General features: G+C 35.9%; 1 protein-coding gene across 4 annotated transcripts in view; it reads right to left on the reverse strand.

Moving 5' to 3' along the window:
* The window catches only part of PDE7A (phosphodiesterase 7A), a 78,147-nt gene that overhangs the window by 16,208 nt on the left and 49,110 nt on the right, over nt 1-12,829 (reverse strand). For 2 of the 4 annotated variants that reach the window (XM_033079136.2, XM_033079153.2), the window contains exons 3-4: nt 12,739-12,771; nt 12,168-12,251 (exon numbers count right to left, since the gene is read on the reverse strand). The exons of 1 other annotated variant lie outside the window; for it this stretch is intronic. In XM_033079136.2, the coding sequence (XP_032935027.1) occupies nt 12,168-12,251; nt 12,739-12,771 (117 nt within the window). The remainder of the gene's footprint in view (nt 1-12,167; nt 12,252-12,738; nt 12,772-12,829) is intronic. One more of the 4 variants, XM_033079144.2, reaches the window with a different exon arrangement.

Here is a 12,829-nt window from a genome sequence, read left to right on the forward strand (position 1 = left end):
TTCAGCACAAATACAGATATTTTTATTAATATTAAATACAGAGCCATGGATTAGAAAAAAATATGTTCTGTGTAAGCATCCTATGAAGAAAAACAAATACTTAAATCGTACCTGGAACTTATCTTTTTAAGGAACTCTTATTGAAAGAACAAAAATATATTAAGGATATTGTTTAAAAGCACAGACAGTACTGCAAACAAATTATTTTTGGAAAATTGCTGTCATGTATACACATTGAATCGATGCCCGTAACAAATCACCTAAAATGACATGTACACCAGCAAGAGAGTATCAGAAACTGAGTGCTGATACAGGAGATACAAGTAGGCTTTGAGTATGCACAAATTAGTTTTACACAGTTTAGAGCTCAGAAAACCTCTCAGCTCTACTATGCTGAAGTGTTAAACACACTTAAGTAATTTTGGTGCTTTTGCTAATAACTACATTCTTCTGCCAAACAATTACAGCATTTACATTCACAGCATATCTAATTCTGTTTCCCAGTATGGTGAAAATACAACAGAAAATTATTCAGCCTCTTTTCAAAGATTAACCCAAATATTTTGCTTTACTTTTATTAGGTTAACTGATTTATACAAATTACTGATACTATTTTATGTCAAATTCCATCTGGTATGCCTGAAATGTTTTAGAAACTCGAGGATCCAACTACACAGAGCTGCAGTTCCTTTGTAGCAAGCCAGATATTCTCATTTTGAAACATATTAGGCCAAACTTGGCCTTTACTTTGCTTCCAACAGTGCCCCCCACAGCAGTTTTATATAACCAACAGGAAGCCAATGACCATATCTTGATAGTCATTCAACCTGCCTGAAATGACCCATGTCAAATAATAAAATTTTAAAAAGAGGTATTAAGTAAGGAAGTCAATGCCAACATGCGCTTTTTCAAAAATTCAGATCATCAAAACCAACACTATCACAATTCTGTAGCACATATCTTTAGTCCTTCCAAAAACAAAGCATATTAGAAGTTGGTGATGCAAGGAGTTACAACTTTTGTTCTTAAAGTCAGTCTAAAATGTTGTACATGGGAAGGTGTGGTCTTATTAACAATCTGAACTAAAAGCCTCAGTGATTCCTAGTGACAGCAACTTAATCCTACATAAGATAAATCTTTATCTATTTAAATTCTTCTCCCTGCAGAAGCTCCAATTTACTTTCTGTTCTATGCTAGCTCATTAATATATCAATATTAAATTAATATATTAATTTCCAAACCACACTAATAAAGCACCTCTAAATAAAACAGAGCTGACAGTGGCATGATCATAGAGCATCTAATCAAATGCAGTACCATTCCCTATCAACCATCTGTGTGAACAGACGTACTACATACGATAAAGGTTGTTTATAAAGCAACATTCACATGTACAGCAAGAAAATAGATTCTGTCATGCTACATTACTTTACCAGTATGTCTAAGCACATTTGTCACCATGAGGTTAGTCTCAGCACTGCCAGCCTGCACAACAGAGAAGCAGGGAGCAATACAGCTGCTGCTGCTAATGCAGTGTACGCTACGGCTAAGAAGTTTTTCCCCCTCAATCTTGATCCAATTCCTTAAGAGACAAATTTCAAAACCAAAATTATTGGGTTGAAAATAAAATAATATAAAATGGTTATATTTAGGTCATAAAATTATCTAACATATCCACAGAAACACACAAAAGCTAAAAACTTCACTAAACCTCAGTAAAACAAAATATTTAAGGTAGGAAAATGAACACTTTTCTGGAAGCACAGATAATTTTCTTTTCTCAAGTACTCTTCTAGAGATCTACAGTTAACAGAAACTTCATGCTACAAATTAAGTTTCACTGTCACAGGTATCACCCATTAATCTTGGACAGAACAGTATAATGCAGGTACTGCAAGCAACACAGCAGGTTCTGGCAGCAAAGTACACAACAGAACACAGAAATACAATAATTTGGCAGTACAGGCCTGTGTTCCACCTATACTTGTATTCATAAGTCATTTAGGAGGGGTTGCACATCTTCTTGCTTTAGAATTTTTTCTGATGATGATAGAGGTACAGAAGCAAATTAGTTACTTGTTTTTCTGTGAAGCCCAAACTATCATTCTCTTCACAATATGCTATTGACACTTATTCATCTTACAAATATGTTTAAACTCTCTAAATTATCACCAATTTGCATAGATGGTAAACCACTACCATGACACTTTAATACTACTTTTTCTACCTCTTGGTAAAAGAAAATAAGCAAAGCCTACATTATTCCAGCTTTCCCAGCAGCAATGCTGCTTATTACAGAATCACAGAACAGGTGAGGTAGGAAACTACCAGATGAGGTTCATCTGGTCAAACTCCTCTGCTCAAGTAGAGTCACCTAGACCACACTGCCAAGAACCCTCTCCCAACAATGTGCATCTACAACAATGCAGATTCCATAAACTCTCTGGGCACCCTGTGCCACCACTTGGTCACCCACCCTCACAGTGAAAAAGTGTTTCCTGATGCTCAGAAGAAACCTCCCATGTTTCAGTTTGTGCCTATTGCCTCTGGTCCTCACACTGGGCACCACTGAAATTCAGAATAAGCACGTCAGATGCAGGGACTTGACAGGTTATTAATTTAAAGGTGAGGCTGAAACAGAAAATAGCTGGCTTTCAAGGAAGCGGGTGAGGGGAAGATGTGTTCTTCAGCTGCAGGAACACTGATAGCTACTATGCCTGCCTTTTCCTCTTCCCCACAGAAAAATTGTTAAGGATACAAAAAGCAAGTGCTTTGTGGTTTTAGCATAGCAGCTAAGGCCAGTTAATGGAAAGACTGGTAAAATTAATTACACAGTTTTGCAGTGAAAACTTTGCATTTCCCTCCTAGCACATTCATTCCCTTTAGATGCATGATTAATATGAGAATGACAACCTACTCCTCTTCTATCACGAGTCATGAAAAGAGATGCTAATTTCAGAGATCCTACCAAACCAAGGTTCAGTAACGTATAGATCATGGAAAGCATACAGTGAGGAATGAAGAGTGCACTCCATTTGCTCATGAATAAGCATGGTGTAAAAACATCTCTCCTCCCAGCCCAAACATCTTTCCTTTCATTTGGAGCCTTTAGTGTGCCAAATACCCTTCTAATATACAAAATTGAGAATTTGCTCCCAAGGACAGTTTAAGGACTTATTAGAACAATAAAATAAATATTACATTTACAGACAGTTTTGTGCACTGAAAGAACCAAAGCAAAGTTGAGATGGGCACGTTAAGGACACTACAGCACTGAAAAGTGCTTTTGATGCAAGGAAACAGAAGGCAAACTGTAGCCCTTAGTGCCCACACAATAGCAGCTGTCCTATGACATTCTTCTTGCCATTCCTTTGTAAGTTAGAGGTAGCATCCAAAGTATCAACCTAAGATTTTGGGGCTTTTTGTTTATTTTATTAAAACTGTTATATTCTTGTTTCCAAGCATCTTAAGTGAGATGCTAGTGTAATAAAAAATTCCTTTTTCTAAAATAAAGAAAAAGAAGTAATCCTGGTTATTAGTATCAGTTATTTTGCTAATGTGAGGCACGTACAGCAATAAAATAACACAAGTCGCCTTCATGCAACAGATTTCATCTGTATTCTGAGACACTAATTTTAATCTCTTCCCACTCCCAATCTTTTAATTTCACGAAAACCTAAAAAAAAAGTTTTAGCACATTTCACAGGGATATTAAATATTTATTTTTCTCATGCCAATATAAAAATCCAAAGTAAAGACAAGTGATAATCACTTAAAAGATCACAATATACTGGTGGATTTACTCTCAAAATTTATGTATGTTTTGTATAATAAGAACAGTCAGTCCACAAAAGGAAGAACGACAATTATGATTTGGTTTCATTATTAATGGAAACTTAAATCCTAGCAATATACTTCCAATTGTGTTGTAATGCAAAGATAGACTTACACCCTCTGATGGAAATCCGGTCAAAACAAGGCTATCCAGCAATAAGAACTTTGCCTCCATTTTTTCCTTGCTATTACCCAAAAGGCAAATAGAAAACCATCCATTATCAAAGGCAGAGTTTTGCTACACACCAATAGAAAGAGCATAATTGAGGTCTTGAATATCACTGCCACTAAAATTAAAAATTTTAAAAAAATAATAATTTTGAGACAATAGATCCTTCCTATGCTTGAACGTAAAACCTGAACTTTGAGGTCCACAGGCCCACCAGAGGAGGCTTTTCCTCCAAAAATATGAAGGAATTATCTTATTTTAATGAAAGTGATCTCTCATTATTTTTCCGTGTTAACCCAACTGCACATGTATCATTTCTACATAGCAGATACCATCATTAAACCTGACATATCATCTGAAATTTTCCATTACCTGTAAATATTTGGCAGAAAGAAACATTCAATTTCACATGCCATTTAAAACCATCTTTCTAAGAATGCACCTTTCTAAAGATGCATCTTTCCAGGATACAAATAATTTTCAATTTATGAATAATTTGAAAGTATTATCTAGCATTTCACACCACTAGAGGGACCCATAAGCATTCTAATTTCACATCTATTCCCACCAGACTGCTAAGAAATGCACTATATTAGATCCATGAACTTGTTTTTTTAAATTAAGTCCTGCTATTTCACTCTCCTGTATGTTTACCATTAATGGTTTGAATTTTAAAATATTGTTGTGACATTCAGTACTCAAGTATTATATAAAACTAGGACTTCATTTGGAACATATAATTTTAGTAGGGATTTTAAAGTTACATAAAAAGACTAATTTAGACTATTAGGGTCTGAATTACCTCATTATACTTCCCGTCTTCCTTAGAACCACATAGAAGCCTCGTTTACCATCATTGTAAGGCACTACACTCCCTCTTCTGCTTAAAAAAAAACATTAAGCCATACTGTTTTGGTTTTAATGTATAATATATAACTATATACACATTTATAATTCTTTTTATTTTCCAAATATTTTCCATTATTTTCCAAATAATAATGACTGCTGGTAAATATGCTGTGGGTTAAGGAATTAATGAAATAAACATGGCTTTGCAAGTGTCTTCTGACTGAGTGGAATCAGAAAAAAAAATTAAGTTTCAAGAAACTATCACTACCACTTTCCATTAAAAACTAGTGGTTTTCATCAGATGCTCCCTGATGGGAGGGGAAGTGCTAGGCATTACCATCACTGAAGATAACTTCTGAGGAATCTTACAGAGCAAAAGGATCTCACTGCCTTAGCAAAGCACAGAGCCACAGAACCACAGAATAATTTAGGTGGGAAGAGACAGAAAAGAGTTCTAAAAGTCCTTTAGTCCAATCCTCTGCTCAAAGTAGAGCTAATTTGAGAGATGTTACTCAAAGTGAAGGGATTAGACTACTTCAATGTGAAATAAGTGCCAATTCTCCAATAGCACTGTAAATCATTGAACAGCAGTAGAAGTAATAAAAAAATATATATATAATATATAATGAAAAGAGATCTACAGGGCTTTACTAATTTATCTCTTTTGAATTTTGGCTCATCTTAGTATTTCTGTAAACGCCTCAGGAAAGACAAAAAATTAAGTGAATTAAACAATGCCATTTCTGTGCTGGAATGAGTAACATTTTGCAATAATCTCAGTACTAGGAAACTATAAACAAGGCAGTCTTTCCATACCAATTTACTGAATCATAAGCCTAGCAATCCTGCAGTTGTGTTTTTGGGGTTTTATTAACCTGACTGCACTTATTGGGCACAGCAAATCTGCAATTTACAACAGCATACTGTGAACTAAGAAACCTCACTGAAACTAAATATTTAGAGGACTATCATCAGAGCATAAATATACAACATATATATAAATATAGCCTTTACAAAATGGGTTATGTCATATTAATCAAGATACTGATCCTCCTGAAGAGTGTGACACAAAATGGTTCAAAGCTCTTTTCCCAAAAGGATAATATATTCCAGATCATCACCAAATAATTTTCTTGCTGTCTTCCCAGAAAAACTCCCCTCTCTTTGGTGTCCTAGAAATCTTCAGTTCTACAGTAAAGGAATGACAGAACTTTCAACCATTTTTCTTTGTCAATTTTTCATCACTAGAAATAAAGGAAAACTTGAAAAGTAACCCATTATGGTTAACAGAAAAAAAATTTCCTTTACCAGTCTATATGACGACCAATACAGAAAGTCAAAGTGGGAGCAGAGATGAAAACAAAAGAATTCTCACATATTTTCTACCAAATAAGGTACTTGGAGAAAGAACACATTGGAGAGGTTCAAAAGAAATGGGAAAGAAACTAGAATGTATCTCTGTCTTCTTCTATGTCATACTGAAGCCAGCAATGAAATATAGAGTGGCCTGTAACTGGGCAAGACTCCAGAGCACACACGTTTTACAGTAGCTTGGAAAGAAGAAACTGTAGGTAAAACAAACACCTAGAACAACAAAAGGAAAAAACGAACCTGCTCTGCATTCTCAATTAGCAGTTTTTATCCCCATATCTTCCTTAACCAAGCTCATTTCAAGCTCACTCTTTTCATTTGGCCAATACAGCTGCATTTAGAGCATTCTCTGTGTTTTCCCCTTGTGTGACTGCATTCTCCAAACTAAATCAAAGTCAAAATTTCTCTCACATTGTGGAACACAATTTATTTGAATAATCTGAACTGTGAACAATTAGAAGACAATTTCAGAACTGCATCATTCACAGAAAGGCAGCTTTTGAAAATGTCTCTCAAGTACAAGCTTTTTACTCCTCAGTGATGGTATTTTCAAAAGGAAACAAATACTACAAGTTCACGATCACACAAATCTTCTTGCATTACTTTATTCATTGTGAAACTCACCCTTCTTCACTTTAGACTGATGAACAAGACAGACAATTACTGTTAAACATAATCAAATTGTTAATTCCTCTATTTTCTTGAAACAAACACGGGCATTGAAATTCATCTGGACTCTGCTTAGTTAATCTCTAGATGGTATCATCAAAAGCATCATTAGCTGCTGCTACACAAGGATTTTTCAAATTTTTTCAGGCAATCAATTTGGATTTGCACTCTTGTCTCTTCTTTAAATTCTGGCCGTTCAGCAAAGGGCAGTCTAAATTCACTGTTCTAGGTAAACATTTTCCAATGGTTCATGAGCTAAGAACCAGAAAGTTAAAAACATCATTGAAACAGCACATGTTGACATTTTTGCCATATACAAGAATAGCTTCTAATATGTTCCACAAACTGCAATTTCCAAGTAAACAGTCTGAAGGTTGTATAATAAACTGAAATTTCATCACATATTTGCACTCTCAAGAAAGATAATTAGATTTATCCACCACCTATAAAAATATCTCTTCCTTTCATTCCATTCCTCCCTATAAAGGCTCTATACACAGCTAAGGAGAACCATCTAAGTCCAAATGAAGTCTTACACTGTACCATTATACTGTATGCAAACAACTATTTTCTTCAAAACTGAGCATTCCTGAATGTTACCAAACACATACTGATTAATTCAAAATCCTTTTTTTCTAAGATGTTTTAACTCACAGATGTGACAGATTCAGTTATCTATAAAACACAAAACAGAGCCCCATGTGTTGGCAACATCATCATCTCCCCACAGAAGCATGCTCAGATGAGACTGGCACAAGGGAATTCTAAAAACCTTTTGAAAAGATCTTACTTATTCTGGGCCAGGCATAACAGGAAAAGCAAGAAGAAAAACATGTTTCTTCTCCGCAAAACCAAAGTATTAATTTTTCTATCTGATTCCTCCAGAATATATCCAGCAACTCTTTCCTAAAAGAAAGCTTAAAAGCATTAATTTCAGCTGTATCTGCATATGACACTTCTCAGTATTTTTTCTACTATCTTAATTATTCATTTGATCTATGTTCATTTTGGCTTCCATTCCTCACTACAACATACTGTACGTATCGTTGTGCACACTCACTGAGGGTTTTTTCAGGAGAAACAAAGTGAATTTGTGCATGCTAGAAACACCTCCAATAACCAAAATTTCCTAAGTGCAGTTGTGTGTGTATACACACACACACATATATAAAAAATCAGACATTTTTAACAACTTCTCAATAGCAGGAACACAAAGCCTAAAACTTTATTGCTGATTTACTATTTCTGAAAAAGGGAATATTTTTATCTTGTCACTTACAAATTCTTCTACCAAAGATTTTGTTCCACAGTAGCTTTTATCAACATACTGAACAGCACTGGAGTTGAATTACTGTCTATGATGTCTTGAGTAATGTAAAGAAAATTTTGAAGTATTCACGTAAACCATACCCTACTTGTAAACCAGAAGCCAGAAAGAGTGATTATAACCACTGCAATCACTTTTTAAATAACTTCCCAGAAAATCAAACAGTACATGCTGAATTCTCACAGTGAACTGCAAAACTCCCTTCTTTGTTTCTCATGGAGTGAAAAGCAGATCCAGTGTTCCACACTCAATTCAATAAAGCATTACAGTGTATGCATTTCACTGTACAACAGTGAGTTCAGAGGAAGAAAGTTCTGCGGCTGCTCTCTCTTTTCCAGAAATGGTGAATTTAAGATGCTGTCTTGACTTTATGCCCATGATCCCATACATGCATAACCAACAGAACACAGTAACAGAAAACTTAGTGATAATATCAATCAACCACCAGTCAACAAGGATATAATCCTGACTTTCCCCATTCACCAGGAAGCAGTCTTGTTACAACAAAAATTTGTGAATTGAGCTATTCCTCTTGGTAGTTCCTGCAATTACCTATAAAAAGGTGACTTCTGGAATAACAGATAATATAGAAGGAAAATTACCATCCAACAAAGTTGGCTTGATCATCACTCAAATCCTGCATTTAATAATCCTCAGATATGACTCCCATTCCACTGATTCTAACAATATTTTTCCAACCATCTTCCTAAAATCAAATTTTTGAAAAGTTACTGTGGAGAATACTTATAGACAGTTTGAAACTTGAATACTCATATATCAATTACAGAATTCTGGGATGAAGATAACAGATGACGAGTTTATAATGCATAAGAAGATACAGAAGCGATCTTTAGAAATAAGTGCTGACAAACTTTCCTTCTGCAAAACTGCTTGAAGTTGCAAGATCAAATAGTGTTATGAAGGAAAGCACAATAATTTCACGATTATAAGCCGCACCATTTTGACGAAAATTTTGCTCCCACCCCGGAAATGCGGCTTACACTCAGGAGCGGCTAATATGTGAAAAATTTTCTGAAATTTCCTACCCCAGAAGTGCAGCCAAGGTGCCGAGCCGAGCACCTGCCAGTAAAATGAGGGATTGCGCGATTGCTACAAATTGGTTACTCTGTTGCGCGGTGGGTGCAAGCAGGCTCTGTGCCGGCAGCGTGGGGGTGGGGGGAGGGGAGGCGGGGGGACTCCATGCCCGCCTCCCACCGATGCCGTGGGAGCGGGGGGGGGGGCTCCGTCCCCGCCTGCCACCGCGGGGCAGTGCTGGGCTGGGGTGAGCGAGCCCCATGGCAGCGGCAGCTGGGCCCCCTGGCCCCATTGGCAGTCCCAAGCGGGTCGAACCCACACGGTCCGAGCCCAGCCAGTAAACCCCGCGATTCTGTTACTATTTGGCAATTTTGTTGCAAACGGGTCCTCACTGCGAATGACAGAGCGGCTTATAATTGGGTGTGGCTAATTTATGGACAAAGAACGAAATGTTGCCAACACCCGGAGATGTGGCTTATAGTCAGTGCGGCTTGTAATCGTGAAATTACTGTAATTTAAAATTCAATACTCTTCCAACCTATCAGTAAAAGACTGGGTTAAGAGCCTATCAATAAAATATTAGGAAAGAGGCTGGTCAGTAGCATATTATTACCTAAACCTCCTAGAAAAGACATTCAACTTCTCAAAACATCATTGACAGAAAAAGCAAACAATGCTGAACAACCGAAGTTAGCTGAGCAAAACACAAAACAGCACTAATGCTTCAGCACTGTGACTGACAGCCACTATATAAGTCCTCTGCAAAACACATAAGCAATGATCATTGCAAAATATTTAGAACCACAGAATAAAGCTAGTGGACAGTACAAGAAAGTTACAGTGAAACTGTACAAACACAATGGAGGAAGCATGTCCATGCATTACTGATGTTCAGGATACAGCTGTGGTGGGGAGAAAAAAAAAGGCAACATTCAGATGGTTTAGTCTGCTTCAGCTGCAGAAGAGACCCTTTCCAGTTCCATATTTGCCTCAAGGAAAGAACATCTGACTGACTCCTCTCACATGTTATTGCTCGAATGGGTGAATATTTTTCAGTCATTTACCTCTATGTGGCAAAACCAATTTGTTTCTGAAGTAACCAGGAGAGAGGAGGGAGAACATCCTAAAAAGTAGGTCAAGTCTGATTCCTGCAACTTCTCTCTACTGGTAGTCTTGTAGTGCATTACAAAATCTCTTTGGCTTAAAACAATTAAGGAAACACTGATCAGGACTAAATTAGCACTGCAGAGAAAAAATATTTTATGGATAAAAAAGAATCTCACATTTATGTAAATTACTAGATAAACCACTGATATGGTGAGGGATGGTGCTGAATTCCTGACTTTGAAAGAAACTCCACAATGTGGCAGGAGCCCAAAGTCAAAGAGCAACAAGCTACAATCCTCAAGTGCAAAAAATCTGACTATAATATGAGAACTCTGAAAACTAACACAGCAGCAAACTTGGGAGAGAAGTTAAAACCAAAGAATTTTTTGGGCCTCCTAGCAATATTTTTTGCTGTCATCAGACACCACAGGTGGTGTTGCTAAAAGCTGGTGGCTGTGTCTGAACAAGCAGGGGCAAGGAGAAGGGTGTGAAAGTCCTTTTCCTGACTAGTCATGATCTGCCTGATGCACAATCATCAGGATGGAAAGAAACAGTGTGATGAGGACCATAGAAAATAGTTCATTTGACAACAGCAATATCATGCATTGAGTGCCTTTTAACAGGTACTTATTTTAATAATTCTGTTAGTATTTTCCTATATCAGCATGAAATGCCACATATGTATATATACACAAAGACAGTTACGTACTTCATAAATTGCATGCTATTTCTACAGAGAATTTATTATACTCAATCAGGACTTGAGATGAAACTCTCATCCTCTTTATTGAAAAAAATCTACATAGCACACTCTTCAAACTTTGTTTTCTCACCTATTTTTATGAAACTTTTGAACAAAACAGAAAGTTTAAGTTTTAGAAATTATCTACTTTTAAAAATAATAACTTCAGGTAAGATCAGAGCATAAGACCAGTTTCTGCCACTCATTTTTATTCGTAAGGTAATTACAACAACCACACTTACTACCATGAAATCAGCTTTACTAAATCTTTCCATTGCATTCAGAATACTTGGAATTGTGTTGATACAATGCTTTATGACACTTATTATGACACTTAATACATTCATTATTGGCATAATTTAATTAAGACTCAGATCCCCTACACTTTTGCTGCATATTGGTTTGGTGGTGTTGAAACTTTCTATTACAACAACTACTGACAAATTCAGTTGTAATATAGATGGATTATTTTACTTTTTTATCTACAAAAAAATATTCTTCTAGTAACACTTCTGGGAAATAAAAAAGATTCCTCAAAGACATAATCAAAAAAATTTAGGCTACAGCTTTATCCTAACCCTTTAACTTTCATTTAAGATTTGTCTCTGTCCAAAAATGTAAGTCCTAGCTACACATTTGAGCAGATGTAAATGTTAATTCATTATGATGAGGTCAAGAATATTGGTATTACTGTAATTCTGTTCAAGCATCATCCTGGACAGGGCCTTTCTAGTGCTTTACAAAAACAGAAAAGTATTTCTCAACTGATAGTGTCTGCCAAGCTCACAGCACACAGATCAGTAGTCTTTTAGAAGGTAAGTCTTCATTTCCATATAGACTCAGGTCTAAACTCAATGAGTTTAAAATTATAATTTTTTTAAAAAAATATTTAGCAATGAAGATTTTCCTCTTCTATTTTTAGTAACAAGCTAGAATGATTTTCCTAGAAGTATTAAAAAAAATAGTCTTGCTATAAGAGCTATGAACTGTATTTTAGAGGCTCAATAGTTAAAATTGATGGACGCCTTTGTTTATTTGTCATTTATCTGCTTTTAAATACTTACAGTGAAAAATACGGAAATCAATGTATGGATGAGAACCTCTTCTCTCTGTTTCAAATCCTGCCCGACTTCTTACTCGCACATCTCCTAGAAACAGGGTCAAGAGTGAAATAAAAGTGTGGAAGAGTGGCAGAGATAAAATGCAAATGAACATAGCCTGGAGGGGTAAAGATTCATGTACTTAATGGAGGAGAGTAATTCAAACATAGGCCTACTTCAATGCTTTTTGTTTTAAAGGTGAAATTCAAAACAAAGTTTGAAGACTTGTTAAACATGCAATCACATGCTTTCTTGCCAAAATCTCTCCTGCCTAAGCATACGTTGCCAGAAGCATGTGATAAGCATTCAGATGAAATTAGGAAGAGCTTGCTACACCAGTATGGTAAAAATGCACCTTAATATGACAGAAAACAAGAACATTTAAAGTTGCTGTTCCTCAGTAACACACATACAACGATAACATTTTGTAGAATACAAAAAAGCTTCAACTTCTAGAAATGGTAGCTTTTAGCAAATAAGCTAATTACAATATGGTTTTATATTATATAATATTTTCCCACTAGCATTTACTTACTTGCGCTCAGTTGTTTGAATATTACACAAGAGCCTATTAAAATACCAAAACTCAGTATTAAAATTTGATCAAACTATTTTGCACTGTAATT

This window comes from Catharus ustulatus, chromosome 1 (genome assembly GCF_009819885.2).
Source record: "Catharus ustulatus isolate bCatUst1 chromosome 1, bCatUst1.pri.v2, whole genome shotgun sequence".
In the NCBI taxonomy this organism is placed as follows: domain Eukaryota; kingdom Metazoa; phylum Chordata; class Aves; order Passeriformes; family Turdidae; genus Catharus; species Catharus ustulatus.